This window comes from Saccopteryx leptura, chromosome 4, assembly GCF_036850995.1.
Source record: "Saccopteryx leptura isolate mSacLep1 chromosome 4, mSacLep1_pri_phased_curated, whole genome shotgun sequence".
Taxonomy (NCBI): Eukaryota; Metazoa; Chordata; class Mammalia; order Chiroptera; family Emballonuridae; genus Saccopteryx; species Saccopteryx leptura.
Genome location: NC_089506.1, coordinates 74,564,168 through 74,588,255, shown reverse-complemented (window position 1 = coordinate 74,588,255; position 24,088 = coordinate 74,564,168). Strand labels below are relative to the sequence as shown.

The 24,088-nt window shown below is 40.5% G+C and overlaps 1 protein-coding gene and 1 non-coding gene across 3 annotated transcripts; both read right to left on the bottom strand.

The window, feature by feature from the left end:
* Positions 1-2,257: 2,257 nt before the first annotated feature.
* On the bottom strand, positions 2,258-23,216 carry COMMD6 (COMM domain containing 6). Of its 2 annotated transcripts, none has more exons than XM_066380769.1 (3): positions 23,089-23,216; positions 9,306-9,458; positions 2,258-3,565 (listed from the first exon to the last, which is right to left on the bottom strand). In XM_066380769.1, exons 1-3 carry the CDS (start codon positions 23,128-23,130, stop codon positions 3,515-3,517), a joined length of 246 nt encoding a protein of 81 aa, XP_066236866.1. In that variant the 5' UTR covers positions 23,131-23,216; the 3' UTR covers positions 2,258-3,514. The 2 variants fall into 2 exon arrangements, with proteins under 2 accessions (XP_066236866.1, XP_066236867.1); XM_066380770.1 differs by lacking the exon at positions 23,089-23,216 and adding an exon at positions 22,987-22,993.
* Positions 11,443-11,629, bottom strand: LOC136404550 (U2 spliceosomal RNA). Its single transcript, XR_010751296.1, has one exon. It is a non-coding gene; the product is annotated as a U2 spliceosomal RNA (small nuclear RNA).
* Positions 23,217-24,088: the final 872 nt, after the last annotated feature.

Genomic DNA, 24,088 nt, shown 5'->3' with positions numbered 1-24,088 from the left:
GCCTTGACTGGACAAGTGCAGGGTTTTGAACCAACAACCTCAGCGTTCCAGGTTGACATTTTATCCACTGCGCCACCACAGGTAAGGTTGGTGGCTTGTTTTGAAAAGTGCTTAAGCAGAATTATCTTCAAATAATTTGTACAAATTATTTAGTCATTTAGATTTAAACTTTTCCATTGATTCGAGAGAGAGAGGAAGAGAAAGAAAAAAAATCAACTTGTTTCACTTAATTGTTCCATTTAGTTGTGTATTCATTAATTGCTTCTAGTCCGTGCCCTCACTGAGGATCGAACCCACAACCTCTGGTACGCCTGGTCAACACTTTATCAACTGTGCCACCCAGCCAAGGCTGTCATTTAGAGTAAAAAATAAACTTTATTTTTCAGAAGTTTTGGATTTATAGAAAAAAAATGAGAAGATAGTATAGCGTTCCCTCATACCCAACTTCCCCTAATTAACATCTTACATTACTATGGTACCTTAATTATAATTGATGAGCCAATATTGGATAACATTAGTTTCTTTAGTTATTACCTAATATCCTTTTTCTGTTTCAGGACCTCATCTGGGACATATTACATTTAGTAGTATGTCTCCTCAAGCTCCTCTTGTCTATGACAGTATCTAAGACTTTGTTTTTGTTGTCCTGACAGTTTTGAGGGATACTGGTCCATATACTGTAGGATGTGCTTCAATTGGGATGTGCTGGTTTTTTGGACTGGATGGATATTTGGGAAGATAAAACATACACACACACACACCACACACACACAAAACAAACAGGTAAGAGGCAGTAATGAAGTTTCTTACAGTGGTGCCAACCAAAATGTTAGACCCAGATGGATCTAAAGCACATTTCTAAACCACAGGGAGACCTGCATTTGACGTATTTCAGGTTTGTCTATTCTGGCTTGAGAAAGTACTTCACAAGTAATTTGTTCTATATTTGTTACACATTTCTTAAATAAAAAAACTTTCTACTATTAAAAAACTGTAAGGGCTTTTCAAAAGTATACTTAAAACCCAAATTTTAAGCCATGCATTTTCAGGGTTTTTGTTTGGGGTTTTTTGTTTTTGTTTTTGTGACAAGAGACAGAAAGTGAGAGAGAGGGGCACATAGGGACAGACAAGAAGGGAGAGAGATGAGAAGCATCAACTTTTCATTGTGGCACCTTAGTTGTTCATAGCCTGCTTTTTCATATGTGCCTTGATGGAGCAAGTGACCCCTTGCTCAAGCCAGTGACCTTGGGCTCAAGCCAGCGACCACGGGGTCATTTGTGATCCCACGCTCAAGCCAGCGACCCTGCACTCAGGCTGGTGAGCCTGTGCGCAAACCAGATGAGCCTACGGTCGAGCTCTATTCACTGCGCCACCACCTGGTCAGGTTTCAAGTATTTTTTTAAAAACCTTAATACATGTATTTTAGAATACATCATGGACTTAAGAAAAAATTTTTTACTGTTCTTCCAAGAACTGTAAATATCATCTCCACCAGTGCTCACAACCTGGTACCCTTCAGCTGTACCTTTCTTAATTTCCCATGAAGTGTTCAAATGTATGAAAACACATTTTCACAAATTTGTATAAATTGTATGTATAGTATTGATAATATTCCAGAGGCAAACCTTAGCATTCCATAACATAGCTACGCCAAATTTATTCAACCATTTCCTTATTGACAGGTAGTCTTTTATTTTGCTTTTTGCCACTGGAAATGCTACAATTTTCATATGTATAGTTTGTTATCCAAAAATCTCACCAGCTTACAGTAAGCTTGTTTCTAACTTACAGTCCTGTCCGATACAAGTCAGGCTATTCTTGTACAGTTTGCCTCCAATACTGCTTCACAGATCCACCTATTATAGTCTTGCTATCTGGGAGTCCTTCATTGCCAGCAGCAAGGATGGGAGGGCTTGGGAGATAACGAGGCAGGAGCAGATTTAATAGCAGGTGCACTGGGCGTGCACCCTGGGCCCTGACTTCTGAAGGACCCGAAATAACCCCAACTTTGATTTCATATGTGCAATTTTAACAATAGTACATAATATTTTTTATTTATTTAAAAATATGGTTAACATGTATTTTTATTATCCCTGTCTCTCTCTTTTTTTTATGGGCTCAATATTTTATTCTGCGCCCAAAGCTTCAACTGACCTTAATCCACATCTGCAAGGAGGGATCCATGAGGAAGGCTTGGTGTGGCTTAAGCCACTTCTGCCCAAAATCTGTTGGCTACACACCAATCATATGGTCCGAAATGAGAGGCAGGCAGTGAAATGCAGTCTTCCAATAGGCCCAAACAGATCAATTTTTCCAAATATCTTTGTATTGATGTCCTGCATTGTGGAGAGATGACTGGCAGTGGCTTTCCCTGGAATTCTTGCACTACTGGGTTTTCCAAATCAGCAACGTCTCCTGACTGATAGTTCAGTAAATACCTGATTTCTTGTATAAAATTTCTTCCTACTAAAAACATTTAAAGCATTTTGTTTTCCAGACTAAGAACTAACTTACACATCAACCTATTGTGTCTTTCGTCTCTGTTTATGGTCCATTATTTTTCTACAAATAGTTTTTTTAACTTTTATTTTCAAATACATTTATGTAGTATATTTTAGCTCTGGGGTTGCTATCTTTCCTAGCCTTAATTAACATAGGTATCCTGTAAAACTTCTAAGTCTTATCTTTTCTATTTAGGTTATTAATCTATCTAGAATTCACTTTTGCATCTATTGTGACTGCTAGTATCGTTTATTAAATAATCACATTTTCCCACTCAACTGAATATCATCCTTGTCCTAAATGTCTTAATCTATTTCTAGGTCGCCTAGTTTATTCCAGTGACCTATTTGTTTATTCCCAAACAATGCTATGTATGCTGACTGCTGTGGCTTTATAAAATATTTTAACAATTGGTTTATAAATTTAAATTCAATGGAGATGATGTAAAACAATAATTTGTATTAACAGATTAACTCAGTTGTACACGAACTCAGAATAAAACCTATTTCTATTAATCTTCATGTATTTGAGCTTTTTATAAATATTAATAACAGAAACAATTGAATGCTTTGCTAATATAAGGAAACAATGATCAATTCTAACCTGATTTCAAATGTTTTGGAAGAGTAGCCTCACTTTTCTCACCAACTGCTTCTACAACAATTATTGTTATAAAATTGAATTTATAAAATAATGTCATCCTTTTCAATGTTTTCAATCATTCAGTCATTTGTCTTGTCTTACTCAATTAGTGAGATGTAATTCACATACCATTGAATTCACCCTTTAAAGTGTTCAGCTCGGTGGCTTTTAGTATTCACGTCGGTAAGTGCATTGATCACCTCTTATCTAATTCCTGTTTGTCTAATTTTTTATTATTAAAAAAATGGAAAAACAAAAGTGCAATTTTCTTTCAATAAATATCATCTGTTCCTTATGCAGTTAGATTGCAGAAAGTGAAGTCTATGATTTTAGAACGATGGTAGCAATTTATCAACCCATTAATCAATTTTCACACAGTTTCCATAACTGCAGCCATTTCCTTGAACTGTCTGTAGAAATTCTAGAGAGAAAGAAGAAAAATAATATGAATTTTTCTTTCAGAGGCAATTACAGTAGTTCTAATAATATCTGACCACCAGAGACTATATAACATATTAAGATTACATTTTAATGTTACATTCTCAACTACTGAAGGTTGCTCTAAGAAACAAAGAGGTATAATTTGGTACTACAAGCAAAAATATTATTGCAGAGTTGTATGATTAGCACATGACTAAATTTTCAAAAAGCATACAAGAAAGTTCTTTTAAGATCACACAACCAGAAAGATAAACTACCCAGCACTGTCCTAGAAACTAATCTATGTAAACACAAATTAAAAAAAAAAAAACACCCCACAATAAAACTGTTATTTAAGATTAAAAGACTGCATTTCAGGGTGATAGGGACTGTTTTGTTTATAGGTTCAATTACAATAAGACTAACAATGGCTTGAACCATAGAAGCTTATTTTTCTTTCATTTGAAAATGAGCTAGTCCGATAGTTCTCCTGCAGAAGGCATCTAATTCAAATCTCAAATAAAAAAGGAATCAAATTCTGTTTTCCTCCTTCTCATACTGCCAGAAAATGAGGCAAACTTAAAATTTAACCTCAACAATTAGAACACCGTAAAATTATTTACATATTCAGATTTTCCCCTCTTTTTGGTCTTAATTCTCTCTCTTTTTTGTGTGTGTGACAGAGACAGAGAGAGAGACAGACAGACAGGAAGGGAGAGAGATGAGAAGCAATAATTCTTCGTTGCATCTCCTTAGTTGTTCATTGACTGCTTTCTCATGTGCTTTGACGGGGGGGGGGGGGGCTACAGCAGATGAGTGACCCCCAGCTCAAGCCAGTGACCCCATGCTCAAACTGGTGAGCCCACACTCAAGCCAGCGACCTTGGAGTTTTGAACCTGGGTCCTCCACATTCCAGTATGATGTTCTATCCACTGCACCACTCCCTGGTCAGGCCTGATCTTTTTTTTTTTTCCTTGTATTTCTCTGAAGTTGGAAACGGGGAGGCAGTCAGACTCCCGCATGAGTCCGACCGGGATCCACCCGGCATGCCCACCAGGGGGCGATGCTCTGCCCATCTGGGGTGTTGCTCTGTTGCATCCAGAGCCATTCTAGCGCCTGAGGCAGAGGCCACAGAACCATCCTCAGCGCCCGGGCCAACTTTGCTCCAATGGAGCCTTGGCTGCGGGAGGGGAAGAGAGAGACAGAGAGGAAGGAGAGGGGGAGGGGTGGAGAAGCAGATGGGCGCTTCTCCTGTGTGCCCTGGCCAAGAATCGAACCCGGGACTCCTGCATGCCAGGCTGATGCTCTACCACTGAGCCAACCGGCCAGGGCCTCAGGCCTGATCTTAATTCTCTTGCTACTTAAGAGTATATGTAATTTCCTTAATTTATATATAACTTGATTATGGAATGAAGTGGATATAACTATTTCTTTAAAAATATATAATGATGTCTCAAGTCGGGTGGTTCAATGGATACAATGATATCCCAGCAAACTGAGGTCAAGGGTTTGAACCCCAGTCAGGAAACATATGAGAAGCAACCAATGAGTGCGCAACTAATGGAGCAACGAGTTGATGCTTCTCTTTCTCTCTCTCAAATCAATAGAAAAATTAAGAAAAAAAAAAGAAAAGAAGACTGCAATAATATATAGGGTCAAAACTTCATCAACAAAAAAGATATATATAAAAAGTTCAAAAAATGTTCCCAAGGTCTTACTTATATAACATGACTAGTATGCTCTGTTTGTCTGTTTAGATTTTAAAGCCATGTAAAAACTAACTTTAAATGGTTGCCCCCTGACCTGTGGTGGCACAGTGGATAGAGCATCGACCTGGAATGCTGAGGTCGCTGGTGTGTAACTCTGAGCTTGCCCAATCAAGGCATCTATGAGATACAACTACTATGAGTTAATGCTTCTCACCCCACAGCCCCTTTTCTCTCTCTCTACATTCAATAAATAAAAATCTTTCAAAGAAAATAAGAAAAAGAATTGCCCCATTTTGTTTTTCCCTATGAGGAAAAAACATTCTGGAGGTGGAAACATAGCCCATAAATAATGCTGCACAAAAAAATAAGAATTAGGCCAGGATTCTGAATTACAAAAAGAATTGAAACCTATATTTTCCTTTGAAACTGACTGGGCCCATATATTCAGTTGAAGCTATTCATATATCACAATATACTACATTTATTTCCTTTAAAATCCTAATTCCTTTCAAGATAATAGTTAGCATCATCCATGTTGAACCTGTGGCCCTTATTTTCTGTTCTAAAGCAGAGATCCTCATTTAAAAAAAGAAAACACCTAAAATGAGAAAAAACCCTTAAAACGTAATTTGTAAAATAGAACTACAATATATCCAGGAAATCCCACTTCTGGGTAAATATCCAAGGAAAATAAAATCTCTATCTCAAAGAGATATCTGTATTCCTATGTTCATCGCAGCATTCTTCACAGTAACCAAAGTATGGAAACAACCTAAGTGTCTGCTGACAGATGAATGGATAAAGAAAATGTTATATAAAAATGCATATAATAAAAAACTATATAAATATGTATGAATGATATATAAATATATATACAAACATATACAAAGGAATACTACTCATTCTTAGAAGAAAATCCCACTATTTCGACAACATGAATGAGCTTGGATGACATTATGCTAAGTGAAATAAGCCAGACACAGAATGATACTACATCCTCTCACTTATATATACAATCTAAAAAAGTAGAACTCATAGTAACAGAGAGTAGACTGGTTACCGGGGTTAGGGAGTGGGGAAAATGAGGGGAGGTTTGTCAAATGTACAAACTTTCAGTTTGTAAGATGAGTCAATTTGCCTGACTAGGTAGTGGCGCGGTGGATAGAGCCTGGGACCCTGAGGATCCAGGTTTGAAACCCTGAGACTGCCAGCTGGAACGCAGGCTCACCAGCCACTAGCTCGAATACGGGATCATTGACATGACCCCATAGTCGCTGGCTTGAGCCTAAAGGTCGCTGGCTTGAGCAAGAGGTCACTGGCTCAGCTGGAGCCCCGCAGTCAAGGTACATATGAAAAAGCAATCAGTGAACAGCTAAGGTGCTGCAACTTTGAGTTGATGCTTCACATCTCTCTCACTTCCTGTCTGTCTCTCTCCCTTGCTAAAAAAAAAAAGAAAAAATGAGTAAGTTCTGGAGACCTAATATACAGCATGATGACTACAGTTAATCATGTATTACATACTTGAAATTTACTAGGAGACCGAATCTTAAGTGTTTTCACCACACAGAAACACAAAAAAGCTAACTACGCGAGGTGACAGATATTTTAATTAGCTTTATTGGGGTAAACATTTCACAACGTATATGTATACCAAAACATTACCTTGTATACCTTAGATTTGTTAATTATACCTCAATAAAGCTGAGGGAAAAAGTGTAGTTTGTAAAAGAAGTCTAAAGCATCCTACTTTGGTATACGACAGGTTTTTTGAGGGGGGAGGGGTTTGATAGCGATAGAGACAGTAAAAGGGACAGAAAGGGACCGACAGACAGGAAGGGAAAGAGATGAGAAGCATCAATTCTTTGCTGAGGCACCTTAGTTGTTCATTGACTGCTTTCTCATATGTGCCTTGACAGGGGGGCTGCAGCAGAGTGAGTGACCCCTTGCTCAAGCCAGCAACCTTGGACTCAAGCCAGAAACCTTGGGCTTCAAGCCAGCAACCTTTGGGCTCAAGCCAGCAGCCATGGGATCATGTCTATGATCCCACACTCATGGTGGTGAGTACATACTCAAGATGAAACTGCACTCATCTTGCTGGATGAGACTGCACTCAAGCTGGCAACCTCGGGCTTTCAAACCTAGATGCACCACAACCCAGTCCAATGCTCTACCCAGTGCACCACCGCCTGGTCAGGTGAAACAGGTTTTCCTTCGAGTATTAACTGCTGTGAAGTCTCTTATCTATTACCTCACAAAGAAAATCAAACACAAAACCCAAAGACCAATTAAAATAGTCAAAGACAAAACATTTTCCTGTATGCACATTTAAAAGGAAATCTAATTTTTCACTTACTCCTTTTTTTCTTCCTTCTTTATAGAAAAAAGGTAGAATACTAATAGGAATAACAGGTCCCCAAATATAAACTACTGAGTTACTCAAATCTCTAGCTAACAGAACTAGTCATCAAGTATTGGTGCTCTGATCTATATTTTATAAAAATTATCAGTCAGAAGATTAAAGGTCAACACTATTCAAAATAAGATTAATTTAGCTTATTCTTGAATATTAAGCCTAAACAGAATAAAACACTTAAAAGCAAATATGCTGCCAAAGAGGAAAATTCCTAAATATACTACAGAAGTGTTGTGAAAGTGATCAAATGTCACAGTATACAAATCCAGCATATTGTATTGAAAACAATTTATCAAATTCTCAAAGTAAACAGATTCAAATCTTTTGTACTGATAAATATAAACCACATCGGCCCTGGCCGGTTGGCTCAGTGGTAGAGCGTCGGCCTGGCGTGCAGGAGTCCCGGGTTCAATTCCCGGCCAGGGCACACAGGAGAAGCGCCCATCTGCTTCTCCACCCCTCCTCTCTCCTTCCTCTCTGTCTCTCTCTTCCCCTCCCGCAGCCAAGGCTCCACTGGAGCAAAGTTTGCCTGGGCGTTGAGGATGGCTCTGTGGCCTCTGCCTCAGGCGCTGGAATGGCTCTGATTACGGCAGAGCGATGCCCCAATATGGGCAGAGTATCGCCTCCTGGTGGGCATGCCAGGTGGATCCCGGTTGGGCGCATGTGGGAGTCTGTCTGACTGCCTCGCCATTTCCAGCTTCGGGAAAATACAAAAAAAATAATAATAATAATTTAAAAAAATAAACCACATCAAAACTATTGCAAATTAAAACAATATTCTCGGCCCTGGCCGGTTGGCTCAGTGGTAGAGCGTCGGCCTGGCGTGCAGAAGTCCCGGGTTCAATTCCCGGCCAGGGCACACAGGAGAAGCGCCCAGCTGCTTCTCCACCCCTCCCTCTCTCCTTCCTCTCTGTCTCTCTCTTCCCCTCCCGCAGCCAAGGCTCCATTGGAGCAAGGATGGCCCGGGCGCTGGGGATGGCTCCTTGGCCTCTGCCCCAGGCGCTAGAGTGGCTCTGGTCGCAACAGAGCGACGCCCCAGAGGGGCAGAGCATCGCCCCCTGGTGGGCAGAGCGTCGCCCCTTGGTGGGCGTGCCGGGTGGATCCCAGTCGGGCGCATGCGGGAGTCTGTCTGACTGTCTCTCCCCGTTTCCAGCTTCAGAAAAATACAAAAAAACCCAAAAAAACAATATTCTCCCTTAAGAAAGATTTTAGCCTGACCAGGCGGTGGCGTTATGGATAGAGCATCGGACTGGGATGCGGAGGACCCAGGTTCGAGACCCTGAAGTCACCAGCTTGAGCGCGGGCTCATCTGGCTTGAGCAAAAAGCTCACCAGAGTGGACCCAAGGTTGCTGGCTCGAGCAAGGGGTCACTCGGTCTGCTGAAGGCCTGTGGTCAAGGCACATATGAGAAAGCAATCAATGAACTAAGTTGTCACAACAAAAAACTGATCATTGATGCTTCTACTCTCTCTCCATTCCTGCCTGTCTGTCCCTATCTCTCTCTCTCTCTCTCTCTCTCTCTGTCCTTGTAAAAAAGAAAGAAAGAAAAAGAAAGAAAGAAAGAAAGATTTTATACATTGAGAACAATGAGCTAAAACTGAATGAGTTAAATCACAAACCTGAAACTGTGGAATTGTCATTTCAAAAGACTTGCTCTTTACTTGGCCTGAATGATCTGCCGCTTTTAGCATTACCGCAACGTAAGGATACTTGAGTGATCGGCAACTGTCTGAGCTCACAGCCATGCCAAGTTTCCACTGGAAATCTACAAGCTGTAATGAAACAGTACAAAACAACACATTGGTAATACTTCTCTGAACGCAAATATTTAATTTTACTGCCTTCACACTCAACTTTTGCCAATCATATCAAAAGAAAACATTTTCATTTTAGTATTGATAGGTAGAACAACCACCAAATAAAAATGGAGAGAGGCAGTCAAGGTTATAAACAGTTAGAAAACATTACCATCATAATTACAAAAGGGCAAAAACGAAAACCCAAAATCTCCACCAGACGTGTAATGGAAGGTGTGGCAGTGCTGGTTCTCCTTCCGTTCTGCTCCTGCATTTATGGGGACACCAAACGCTTTGGACTCTCTTATCTCTCATTGCTGTTCCATGCATGCCTTCCCCCAATTCCACAACTTAAAAGTCCTAAAATGGAAGATGAGTTATACACCATCTTCATATTTGATGGAGGCACACAGGGGAACCCATTCCTGTTTCTTTCCTCACCGCAGCCCTCGACCTGAAACCTTCACATTAGCATAAATACTGGGTGCTAGGCAGATTCAGATTTCAGCACTGTTGATGATGGACGCCTGCCAGGTGATGTGCTAGGCAGTTTACATGTATTAAATACCTCACTGAATCATCATGCCATTATAAGCTATTATTTCCATTTTGCAGATGACACAGCTAAATTTCAGACAGCTTAGATAATGTGCACAAGGTCACACATTTCTGGAATCAGAATCGAAATCAAAGTCTGTTTGACTCCAGAGATTGCATGCTTATTGACTACTGGCTGTTTCAGTACGTTTTAGCTAATTCCTGTCAATGATTGCTCAGTGTTGCTATGGCATAAAACAGGATTGGCTAAATGCAGCTCTTAACATTGACTCTAAAACATAAGGCCATGAGGGGAGGAATTAGCAGGCACTCACAGAAGTACTTGTCTACTAGCTGGTGCCTTTTGCTACGAAATTAGTACTGATTGTGTAAAAAGCTTTGCTTGTTAATAAATTTCTTTCTTTTAAAGATTAAAAAAAAATTTTTTTTTACATTTTATTTATTCATTTTTTTTTAGAGAGAGGAGACACAGAGAGAGGAAGAGACAGAGAGAGGAAAGAGATAGAAAGAACAGAGGGAGGAGCAGGAAGCATCAACTCCCATATGGGCCTTGACCAGGCAAGCCTGGGGTTTCAAACCGGCGACCTCAGCATTCCAGGTCAATGCTTTTACCCACTGAGCCACCATAGGTCAGGCTCTTTTAAGATTTTTTAAAAAAATTTTTTTCATTTTAGAGAGGGGAGGGGAGAGGTAGAGTGGGAAGGGGTGGGGAGAGAAGGGTAGAAAGAGGGAGGGAGAGAAAGAGAGAGATAGAGAGAGGGGAGGAGGGGGAAGCATCAACTCCCATATGTGCCTTGACCAGGCAAGCCCTGGGTTTCAAACCTCCGACCTCAGCGTTCCAGATTGACATTTTATCCACTGCACAACCACAGGTCTTTTTATAAATGGTGGGAGTGGTGTGAGGACCAAAATTTCCTTTGGTCTCAGACTGTCTCTGGACCAATAAACTATATATAACATTAAGGTCAGGCTGGTGCTGATAAAAAGCTAATGTATTTAATAGCTTTATAGATAAATTTTAAATAAAAATCTTCCATACAAAAATAAAGGATAGTAGATACAAAACGAAAAACTACAAATAAGTAAACATGAAAAGGAAACAGGAAAGTAAAATTTAAACCACAACAATAATGGGGCCAAATATATGATGATGGAAAATGGTTTGACTTTGAGTGGTGGGCACACAATGCAACAAACAGATTGTGTATTATAGAAACCTATGTATGTATTCATGTACACTTGAAACCTACACAATCTTATTAACCAATGTCACCCAATAAATTTAATAAAAAATACATTTATCTTAAAAAGTAAACATATAAATAAACCACAATGAAATACTGACACACACCTACCAAAATGGCAAAATTTCCTGTTTCTCAAGGTTAAAGGAACGGAATCACAGAACTTCGACAATTCTGGTATGAGTGAAAAAAAAAGTGTCATATGCTGTTGATGGGAGTATAAATTGGGACAATCTTTTGGAAAACTGCCTTTATTCAGGAAAGCTGAAGTTATCCACATCCTGTGATCCAGTGATTCTACTATAAATACTACACTTGATCTTAGCCAAAAGGCTGAGAAGGAATCAACTACGAATACAACCTAGAAAAACTGTTCATATGTACACAGGATACATAAACTAGAATGTTTCTGGCAGCTTTATTCCTATAATTGTCCTAAACTATAAAGAACCCAAATCTTCATCAGTAGCATGAACGATAAATGAAACTCTGTACAGCAATGAAAATGAAGGAACTTCAGCTACACTTAACACCAAATATGCCAAAAGAAACAAGTCAAAAAGTTCTGCGATTCCATTCCTTAACCGTGAGAAACAGGAAATATAATAGCTTAGGGATGCCTATATAGATGGAGATGCAAGAATATGGTTAACACAAAAGGATAGGAGGAAGGAAAGAGGTCTGACTGGGGAGGGGCATGTGGTTAGACTTCTAGGTACTGGTAATGCTCCATTTCTTGAGTTTTTATTGTGGTTACACACATGTTCACTTTTAAATTATTATTTTTTTGTAACTGTATCAGGATAAACAGGTTAACTAAATTTGTTGTGGTATCACTTCACAATAAATGTATGTTGAGTCATCATATGATATACCTTAAACTTATACAGCACTCTATGTAAAATGTCTCAAAGAACTGGAAAAAAATTAAAATAATTTATTAAATTGTCCAGGTTTTATATATGTATATATGTTATTTTGCACATATAGCAGGGTGGGGATATAAGTTAGTTCCTAGTTGAAGAAAAGTTATTGTAGGTTAGGGTTATCAAAAGAAAGTGTTACAGAAGGGATAATTTTTTTGTTGGTTTATTTTTAGCGAAGGATAGACAGACAGGAAGGAAGAGATATGAGAAGTATTAACTCATAGTTGCGGCACTTTAGTTGTTCATTGATTACTTTCCCATATGTGCCTTGACCAGGGGGCTCCAGCTGAGCCAGTGACCCCCTGACCACTTGCTCAAGCCAGTGATCTTGGGCTTCAAGCCAGCAATCTTTGGCCGTAAGCCAGTGACCATGGGGTCACGTCTATGATTCCACACTCCAGCTGGTGACCCCATGCTCAAGCCAGTGACCTCAGGGTTTTGAACCTGGGTCTTCAAGGTCTCAGGCCGATGCTCTATCCACTGCGCCACTGCCTGCTCAGAAGGGATAACTTTAAACTCAGTTTTGAAGCTAAACAACTGAACTTGAGCGAAAAATGTTCCTTATTTATATATTTCACAAATACACACCTACCAAAGAATGCTCAATAAGTATTAAGCTGAACCAAACAGAGATGAAAATAATCAATATATCTGGTTAAGAAATAGCACATTTATCTGTCTTAAAGTGGAAGGCTTTTGTAATAAGTATGGAAAATAAAACCAAGAAAAGTAATCATAAGGCCAGTAATTCTTTGCAAGTTGTATGCGTTGTCAGAGGTGTCCAAAATACCCTCATAAACTATCTTATTATGAAAACAAACATATCATTTAGGATATTTAAACTTTTCCTGTAGGCAATAGGGACTCACAGAGAATGATATGAAAGTATTTTTTTATTTTTAAGATTTTAAAAAAGATTTTAGAGGAGAAAGAAAGGGGGGAGGAGTAAAAAGCCTCAACGTATAGTTGCTTCCCATATGTGCCCTGACCGGGGGCAAGCTTGGAGCCTCAAGCCAGTGACCTCAGCATTCCAGGTCGACGCTCTATCCACTGCACCACCACAGATCAGGCTGAAAGTATCTGTTAGTTAAAAAATGTTCATGTGGTAGCAGGACACAATAATCCAGGTATAAAGTTCTAAGTACCTGAACCTATACAGAATGAATCACTAGATACTAATAATTATCTACAAATTTATGGGATGTATCAAAGACAACTACAAAAATTTGAGCCAAGATGACTAGGAGAATTCTGACATCATGTATCAATCAGGACTTTATATATTTTAAGTACAGAGGTGCCACCAAAAAATAAGTAATATCTAAATAGGAATGTTCAATTAGTGGCTAAAATCCAAGAACAGAATTCAAGGAAGTTCATGATTAGAGACAGAGTTTTTATATCAGTTCAAAGGTTATGTTCGCCTGACCTGTGGTGGCACAGTGGATCAAACACCGATCTGGAACGCTGAGGTTGGCGGTTCAAAACCTTGGGCTTGCCTGGTCAAGGCACATATGGAAGTTGATGCTTCCTGCTCCTCTCCCCCTTCTCTCTCTCTCTCTCTCTCTCCTCTAAAATGAATAAATAAAAATAAATTTTTTTCAAAGGTAATGTTCAAAAATGTAACTGGACACTTTTAAACTTATTCAGCCTATATAACTCCTTGAGGCAGAAAGTTCCATTTTTACTGTCCATAGTAAAATGGAGTAAAACATTGCTTATGTGACTCTCGAAGTATGAAATAAAACTCTGACTTATCTCGATCATTTCAGCAGGAAAGCAATGAAGGATCACAATGTTAGAATCCACTGACCACTGCAACAGTGAAACTGGCAGGTGAGAACACCTTTGGCAAAGTTAGTACTCATGGGTTAAAGAAGGCTGGGATCAGGTTTATGAGATGAGAATTTCCCAAATCTAAACTGAACACTTAAATACGAATTAAAAGCAAATTTTTAATAAGTGTGATTTGGCCTTAAATAAGAATTAACCGCATACAAGATTTTTAAAAGTATAAAACAAACGAGCTGACCTGTGGTTGCACAGGGGGTGGAGAGTCGACCTGAAAGGCTGAGGTTCCTGGATTGAGGCCTCAGGCTTGCCCAGTCAGGGCACATGCAAGAGGCAACTATGAGTTGATGCTTCCTGCCCCGCCCTCCCACTTCCACCACCTTTCTCTTTCTCTATCCTCTGTCTAAAATCAGTAAGTTAAAAAAAAAAAATCAAAACAGCACTTATCACTATGAAGAGTATTAATAATTAAGTAATGTAGCCTCAAAATTCTTGTAGAATTGAGAAAATAATTTACAAATAAAACATGCAAACAAAAAAGTTAGTTTAAAAAAAAAAAATCCAGCACCCAGGCCGATGGCTCAGCTGGTTAGACCACCGTCAAAAAGTGCAAAGGTCACCAGTTCAATCCCCAGTCAGGGCACATACAGGAGCAGATTGATGTTCCTGTCTCTTTCTCCCTCTTCCTTCCTCCTTCTCTCTCTAAAATAAATACAATAAACATTTTTTTAAAAATCCAGCAGTAAAATAAATATAAAGAAGAAAAATAATCAGAAAGCAAATGTAAATTAAAAGGTGAACAAAGATATCAGCCACAGTCACACCAAAACTTAATTGATATGGCAGCTGAAGTTATTAGTAATATAACAAACATCACTATAGCCTGACCAGGCAGTGAGACACTGGATAGAGTGTCAGACTGGGATGTGGAGGACCCAGGTTCGAAACACTGAGGTCGCTGGCTTGAGCGTGGGATCACAGACATAACCCCATGGTCGCTGGCTTGAGCCAGGGCTCACTCACTGCGCTGCAGCCCTTCACTCCCCCTGGTCAAGGCACATATAAGAAAGCATTCAATGAACAACTAAGGAGACTAAGGAGCTACAATGAAGAACTGATGCTTCTTATCTCTATTCCTTCCTGTCTGTCTGTCCCTATCTGTCCCTCTCTCTGGCTCTGTCACACAAAAACATCACTACAAACACTGCCCATAAAGATAAAATTGATAAAGACCATTTCAGTTTAAATTTAATTTTTATTTTTCAAATTACAACATAGGAGAAAATTAGTAAAATAATTATGCATAACTCCATCCTTAAAACTATTTTCTTATGCCTGTCCCCATTTCAAGCCTTTATCAGTATCAAATTTTTATAGTTAGAGTTACAAAATACACACTTTTATGTTCAAAGTTTTCAAATGGAAAGACTGGTAAGTGTTCCACACACATTAGTCTTTCTCAAAAGTGCTGAGGAAAAGACTGATTAAACAACTCATCCAAGGACACAAAACTAGTAGAGCTGGTATTCAAACCCAAATTTGTCTGATTCCATACTCCACGCAATTACTATCTGGAATTATGCTCTAGTAGGTCAAGAAAGTAAATAGGTCTGGAATGGGACAAGAATGTTTAGCATCTTCTACATAAGGGGTCCCCAAACTACAGCCCGCGGGCCGCATGCAGCCCCCTGAGGCCATTTATCTGGTCCCCGCCACACTTCCGGAAGGGGCACCTCTTTCATTGGTGGTCAGTGAGAGGAGCATAGTTCCCATTGAAATACTGGTCAGTTTGTTGATTTAAATTTACTTGTTCTTTATTTTAAATATTGTATTTGTTCCCGTTTTGTTTTTTTACTTTAAAATAAGATATGTGCAGTGTGCGTAGGGATTTGTTTATAGTTTTTTTTATAGTCCGACCCTCCAACGGTCTGAGGCACAGTGAACTGGCCCCCTGTGTAAAAAGTTTGGGGACCCCTGTTCTACATGTTAGACCTGAGCTGTCTAATAGAGCAGTCATTAGCCAAATGTAGCTATTTAAATTAAAAATAAATAGAATAAAAAATTCAGTTCCTCGGTTGCACAAGCTACACATCAAGGGCTCAGCTGTCACACGTGGCTAGTGCTACCACACGTGGCTAGTGCTACCACACTGAACAGGGCCAACGTAGAACATTTCTATCACTGCAGAAAGTTCTATTGGAAAGTAGCGTGCTACACCTGTGCTAACATATGTGGAAATTAAGGCATGAGTTATTAGGAAATTTCTGCTTGAGAATTCGTATCAGGTCAACATGTGCTAGTCACTAGCCTTCCTTATCTTGTTTAGTGGCACCTTCCTCCATATTTTGCTTTCTTTTTTAAATTAATTTTACAGAGAGAGAGGAAGGGAGGGAGAGGGAGATGGGGACGGGGCAGGAGAGGGGGACACATGCATTAGCTCTTCCACTGACTTGTGCGTTCATTAGTCGCCTCCCTGCTTCTGCTCTGCCTGCGGAATCTAGCCCGCAACCTTGCTGTTTCAGGATGCTGCTCTAACCGCCTAGAGCTAACCCGCCAGGGTCTGCTTTATTTTCTTAACTGCTCTTATCATTGTCTGAAATTATTACATTTACCTATTAGCTGTCTCACAAAGAAAATGCAACCTTCAAGGGAGCAGGAGCATTACCAACCTAGTTTAGCACTTAATCTACTAGAACAATAATAGGTACAAAGTGAATGTTCCAATAAGCATTTATTAAATTAATGTTTAGAACTTCTGTTAACTGGTCTCCAAAAATAGCTTCTAAGAATTAGTATGTGTACATGTTGCTCCTCACGTCAAGAAATGGAACTTATTGTTCCTCTGCATGAATTCGAGCTGTCCCTGCGGTTGCTTCACCAGCAGAACGTGGCAGAATCCTTGAGGACAGGCCTTAGGAGAACTGGGGGTGTCTGTCTCCTTCTTCATGGAAAGCTGGCTTTGGGGATTCTCCCTCTGGGAACCCAGCCACCACGAGGTGGACAGACATGTGAAGGAGAACCAAGTCACTCCAATGACCAGCCCTAGCTGAGCTCCCAGCCAAGTCATCACTGAGCCATGTGAGGGAGCCTTCTTGATTTCCGGAACAATTAGGCTCCTAGATGCCTAGAGCTGTAGCTGAAATGACAGGGAGTAGAAACCTCCACCCAGCTAAACCCAATTAGCCCACAGAGTCACAAAAGATAAATAGTCATTTCAAGTCACTAAGTTTTGGATACTTTGTTATGCAGCAATAGGTAAGTAAAGCAAACACAACTAGCGGAAAAGAACTTTGTCACTAAGGTTAATATGATATATAGTTTTATCAAAAATGTATTCTCATAACTATATAATCTGCACTATATTCGTTTATAGAAAGTAACCAAAAAATATTTCAGGTAACCAATTAACACTGAGATGTTAATATATCTAGTAAGAATAATAAAGAAAAATAAAGTCTTTCCCATTAAACACATTCACTACTATTTAGTAGGTTCATAGTGCAACTGCCCACAACACCAAACATATATGATCCTCCCTCAAAAATGTTTTTCATCCTCATTTCATCTCTACAGATGACTCCCATTTTCCTAGGGACTCAAAACTGAACTTTGGTCAACTCCGATTCTTCTCTCCCTTACTGAAAACATGTCTGAATGGCTAGGTGCTCAGGATTTCACTTCGGCCAATGCCACTGACGTTTATGCCCTTCTTCCCAATCTCACTGCTACAAACCTACTCAAAGCCTATTTTAAAAATCTTGCCTTGAATTTTACTGCAACCTCCTAATTAGTTTCTTGCCTATAGTCTTTCTCAGCTCCAATCCAGAATATAGACTTTTTATAAATACTGTTTATAAATTAACACTATCTAATCTAATAGGTCAAAACCTGTAAAATCTGCCACCTCAAGAGCTAGTTACCAACAATTTACCTAGCACTAAAATCATGTCCCAGCAGTTCTGAAGAACTTCCCACTTGTACTCAAACTGGACTGTACCCCTTCTTTAAAGTAACTTTCAACCTTTACAGCTTTCTCATGCTGTTCAATCCTCTTAGCATACAACTTTCAAATATCTTAAAATTCAAAACTCCTCTCAAATTCCACCTGCTCTGGGAAGTCCTTCCCGGTTTATTCACCCTTTCAATTAATGTTCTTATCACTTCTTCTACCCTAGCACTCAGAACATTCTGCTTTGTATACTAGTCATTTGTGGGTTTGCTTCTCTCCCTCGTCCACTAGACTGTAAATGCTTTGAGGGCAGCTGGTACATCCAACACAATATAAAGAACAAAAACAGTCTTACATTTACAAACCAGTACAATAAACCGTACAAATTTTAAGTCATTACTTCTTATGTTTGGGAAGAGAAAAAATGGCACTAGATATTGCATGTCAATAAAACATATTTCTTTTAATTTATATCATAAAACTGGCAAGAAAGAACAAAATGTGGCAGCAATAGGAACAATCATTAATCTATGAAGAGTTCTAATTAGACATCTATATAAGAGAACATGAATTACTTCAAAACTGATTCTAAATATCACAGTGTGAAGTAATGGATAATCTTAGACCTCTGGGGCTGGGCAACAGAGTGTGTTAAATTTAACAAGCTCAGATTCTAGAGTCAGAAAGACCGGAGTTTGAATCTCAGCTTTCTTACCTTATAATTGCATGGTTTTTGGACAAGTTACTACGTCTCTATGCCCTATTATTTAATAAGTATTTACGAAATACAATATTCTAGGCTCTGAGGATATAAAACAGAATAAAATAAAGTTCCTTATCTCAGGAACTTACACTTTAGTGGGGAAGACAGACAATAAACATATAAGGAAGTTGCAGTGTTATAAAAAGTGTAAATAAAAAAAAAAAGAGTGACCAAGAATGCTGATTAGATAGAGCTGGCTTTTTAGTAGTAAGAGTTGTGAATAGCCTGACCTGTGGTGGTGCAGTGGATAAAGCACCGACCTGGAACACCGAGGTTACCAGTTCGAAACCCTGCACTTGTCTGGTCAAGGCACATATGGGAGTTGATGCTTCCTGCTCCTCCCACCCTTTCTCTCTCTCTCTCTCTTTCTCTCATTCTCTCCTCTCTAAAATTAAAAAAAAAAAAATTGTGAATAAAGTGAAGGAACAAGTCACCTGGATATCAAGAAAAGAGTATTCTGGACAGAGGAGAAGCATGCCTGGTGTGTACGCAGGGAACATTTGGCCCATGTGGCTGGAGTGGCATGGGGGTGTGTGTGTGAGGAACCCATTTTGGAGCCTGTCAGCAAAAATAAACCTATTTCGAAGAACCTGTAGGCCAAAGTAAATATTTCAGACTTTTTTTCTTTAAAAAATCTGTTAAAGGCTTCGAGCAGAGGAGAGGCCTGATCTAACTTAGATTGCCAAAGGCTATCCCGACTGCTGGACAGGGCATTAAGTTTGAGAAGAAAGCAAGGAAATCCAACCGGAAGCCTACTGCAGTAGTTGAGGCAAGAGGATGGTAGCTTGGACTCAGGTTGGGAACAAAGGGACGTGAATTTAGAGGATATTTTTAAAGGTAGAGAAAAGAGTATGCTGACGGATGTGAGGGTTGTAAATTCTTATTGGAGTTATGGTCCCAACTTACCTGGATAATTCACATACTAATGAGAAATAGTTAAAGAGAGAAAAAGGGTGAGGGTGTTACATTCAGTGGGACACTTGAATCCATGTAAACACAATAAATTAAAATTAATAAAAATTTTAAAAAAGAACATATTATCCCTCAAGAAATTCAAATAACGGCCCTAAATATCAGCTATATCTGGTACATTTAAACAGCATATACTACAAACAAAAACACTTTATAGCTGGGTGATAGTTTTTCTTCTATAATACTCTTGAATAGACATAATCTTTTTATCTAGCAATATATCAAAAAATCATGACCTATGAATTAAGTGTTCAATTTAGGAGTTCCTCACAAAAGAATGAGGCCCTCCTCATGACTGGGTCCCCGAGATTTTAACTCGTACTTGTCCACACTAAGCCTCCAGAAACTTGTCAATTATAGTATGTTTTCCTACCCTTGGCACTGGTTTTCGCCGAGGTTTTGGTTCTAGTAAGTTGTGAGTCTCTGTAGTCACTGTCCACTTTTGGGAGCAGTAGTATGCCGGGCCCTCACTTCTAACAACCAAAGAGTTGTTGATTTTTCCGTTTGTTCAGCTTTTTGCTTTTTATTTTTAAATTTTTATTTATTGATTTTAGATAGACACAAAAACAATTTTGTAGTTTCACTTATTTATTTATTTATTTATTTATTTATTTATTTATTTATTTGTATTTTTCTGAAGCTGGAAACAGGGAGAGACAGTCAGACAGACTCCCACATGCGCCCGACCGGGATCCACCTGGCACGCCCACCAGGGGACGATGCTATGCCCCTCCGGGGCGTCGCTCTGCGGAGACCAGAGCCACTCTAGCGCCTGGGGCAGAGGCCAAGGAGCTATCCCCAGCGCCTGGGCCATCTTTGCTCCAATGGAGCCTTGGCTGCGGGAGGGGAAGAGAGAGACAGAGAGGAAGGGGGGGGGGTGGAGAAGCAAATGGGCGCTTCTCCTATGTGCCCTGGCCGGGAATCGAACCCGGGTCCCCTGCACGCCAGGCCGACGCTCTACCGCTGAGCCAACCGGCCAGGGCTCACTTATTTATTCTTTGGCTGATTCTTGTATGTGTTTTGACTGGGGATCAAACCCACAACCTTGCCGTTTTGTGATAATGTTCTAATCAACTGAGCTACCTGGCCAGGGCATTATTTGCTTGTTTTTAGAGTGAAGTGATGATTTCCAATCTCCTTATGTACCAGATTGGAAACTGAAAGTATATCAATTTCTGTAATTTTCTTTATAAAAGTTTAAAACATTTTTTGTTATATTTATTACAAGATACTTTTTAACTTCTTTCTGAACGTTGCAAATGATATCTTTTAAAAACATATTTAGGCCCTGGCCAGTTGGCTCAGTGGTGGAGTGTTGGCCTGGCGTGCAGGAGAACCGGGTTCGATTCCCGGCCAGGGCACACAGGAGAAGTGCCCATCTGCTTCTCCACCCCTCCCCCTCTCCTTCCTCTCTGTCTCTCTCTTCCCCTCCTGCAGCCAAGGCTCCACTGGAGCAAAGTTTGCCCGGGTGCTGAGGATGGCTCTGTGGCCTCTGCCTCAGGTGCTAGAATGGCTCTGGTTGCAACAGAGAGACGCCCCAGATGGGCAGAGCATCGCCCCCTGGTGGGCGTGCCGGATGGATCCCGGTTGGGCGCATGCAGGAGTCTGACTGCCTCCCCGTTTCCAACTTCAGAAAAATACAAACAAAACAAAACAAAAACATATTTAATGCCCTGGGTCAGGGCAAATACAGGAATTGATCAATGTGTTTTGTTTTTCTGAAGTGCAAAGCAGGGAGGCAGAGGGACAGACTCCTGCATGCGCCTGACTGGGATCCACCTGGCAAGCCCCACCAGGGGGCGATGCTCTGCCCCTCTGGGGCATTGCTCCATTGCAACCGGAGCTATTCTAGTGTTGAGGCAGAGGCCATGGAGCCATCCTCAGTGCCTGGGCCAACTTTGTTCCAATGGAGCCTTGGCTGCAGGAGGGGAAGAGAGAGATAGAGAGAAAGGAGGGGGAAGGGTGGAGAAGCAGATAGGCACTTCTCCTGTGTGCCCTGGCTGGGAATTGAACCCAGGACTTCCAAGCGTGGGGCCGACGCCCTACCACTATGCCAACCTGCCAGGGCTTGATCAACATTTTTGTCTGTCTTTCTCTCTTCCTCTCTCACCAAAATCAATAAATTAACAACACATATTTCAACTCTGTGTCTGAATATAGAAAAACTGAATCACCTTGCTAAATTCTCATACTAATTTTAATAGTTTGTATATCATCTCGGCTTTTTCTATATCAGCAATCATGTAACTTGTGAATGACCACACGGAAGGGATGAGTAGAAGGCTGAAGAACAGACCCCCATGCTGTCCACATTTCATTTTCTGAAACTCGTGAATATGTTATCTCCCATGAAAAAACTGATTCTGTAGATATGATTAAATTAGAATCTTGAGGTGAGGAGTTTCTTGGATTATCCAGGTGGGCCCAACGTAATCACCAAGCCCTTATAACAATGAGACAGGAGGGTCAGAGTCAGAGAAGGTAACATGATGATGACGGTAGCAGAAAAGGAAGTGACAGCAGAAGCAGAAGTTGCAATGATGTGCTTTGAGAATGGAACAACTCACAAGCCAAGAACGAGAACAGCCTGTACAAGCTGGAAAAGAAAAGAAAACAGATTCTCCCCCAAAGAGCCTCCAGAAGGAACAAGTCCTGCCAACAACCTTCACTTTCAGTCCCACAACACTAATTTTGGACTTCTAACCTCCAGAACTGTAAGATACTAAATTTGTGTTGTAAGTTATTTGTCTAAAAACAGTTTATTAGCTAAAATAGAAAAAGAATATTTGGAACCAAGAAACAGGATTAAGATATACCTAAAAATTCAAATTCTTATTCTTAGCATAAATATATATATATATCCTGGAAAGATAAAGAGGTATACCCTCCATCCTCAAAATTACTGGTTTTTAAGACTAAGAAAATGTTTGCGGTTCTATCTTTATAGATGTTAAACAACTTCTTCCCTCTATAATCGTTCTAAAATATTGTGTTCCGAGCTTCCAATAAACGGTGCCTAATCAAGAATACTTGGTCTGTACTCTTTCGGCTACGGTGTGGGGGCGGGTGTTGTTACAATGGCCGTGGCTACCATCTCAGGTGCAAAGGGGAAAGAGCAATGCAGGGTGGAGACAGGGCAGTTACGGCTCGCGGACAGGCACTGGACAGTGGGGAGAGCTGTGGATGGTTCACAGTGGCATCGTCCCCCGCTTTCCCAAGCCGGAGGCGGGCCCCGGGCTGCAGCCCGCCCTCTCCCCCGCGGAGGCCGGCTGAAGACCGGGCGGGGCTGCCATACACTCACCTGGTTGGTGACCTGAAACGGAAGTAGAAAAAACACAATTTAGGGACTGCTCGTTCTTGCACCATAAGCCCGCTTTCCCGGCTTCTTCTAGGCCAGACTTACCTTGGTCTTAGCATCCAGGAGCGGCTCACTAGGCACCTCCATTGCAAGCGTCCACGGCTCGCAGCACCGACGCAGGGGGAGCCCCTCGGGCCACCAACACTTCCGCTTCCTCTTCCCGGCCCTGGTGGCCTGGCGCACGCAGCGGACGTGGGGAGCAAGAAGCAAATATCTTCGTGTAATTCACCCATAGTATCAATTAAACAACAGTTTTCAGGAACCACTCAGAAAACTTTAATCACTGTAGAGATATATTCCGAATATTTAGAATACATCCTTCCAGGGAAGGACCTATTAATTTTAGGACGCCGTCTCCCCCTACTAACGTTGTAGATGTGGACTCTTCCTATCAGCGCCCGCCGCTGCTTCTGCGCGAGCGCGAAATTGTGGCTGCAAGAGCAATTGATCCCAACCAAATTCTAAGGCTACTGGAGAGCCACACCCCCTTTCCCGTAGAAGTTCCTCTTGCGAGGGAGTACCCTGAGTGAACTATAATTATATGACCAGTTTTCATCACTCGGATTTACTTCGCCCGCCTGTCTCGGGGTGGGATGGGATAATTTTCTTGATCCCCGTTGCCACTCCAGCTCAGCCAGTCCGCAGCCATCGCCTCCCGTCTGGTCTTCTAACTTCGCTTCTTCTATTCAGCTCAAATCCATTCTACAGAGAATCCAAAGCGATCTTTCCCCCGCCACTTTTATTTTGAAAAGCTTGATTTTTTTTTTTTTTTTTTTGGTCCAGAAAAGGTGCAGAAGTAGTTCAATAAGCATAGGCATACAGTTCACCTGGATCCATCAACTTAACGTTTTTGTACTTTTACTTCAACCCTAGCTACATAAATTGTAATGACACAGTATCCCTAAATATACTGCTCACAAATATTAGGGGACATTTCAAAGTGAATATGAAACGATAAAATATCTCCTAATTTTTGTGAGCAGTATACTTGAGCATGTATCTCCTAAGAGCAAGGACAGGCTCCTAAAAAAAAAAAACTCACAAC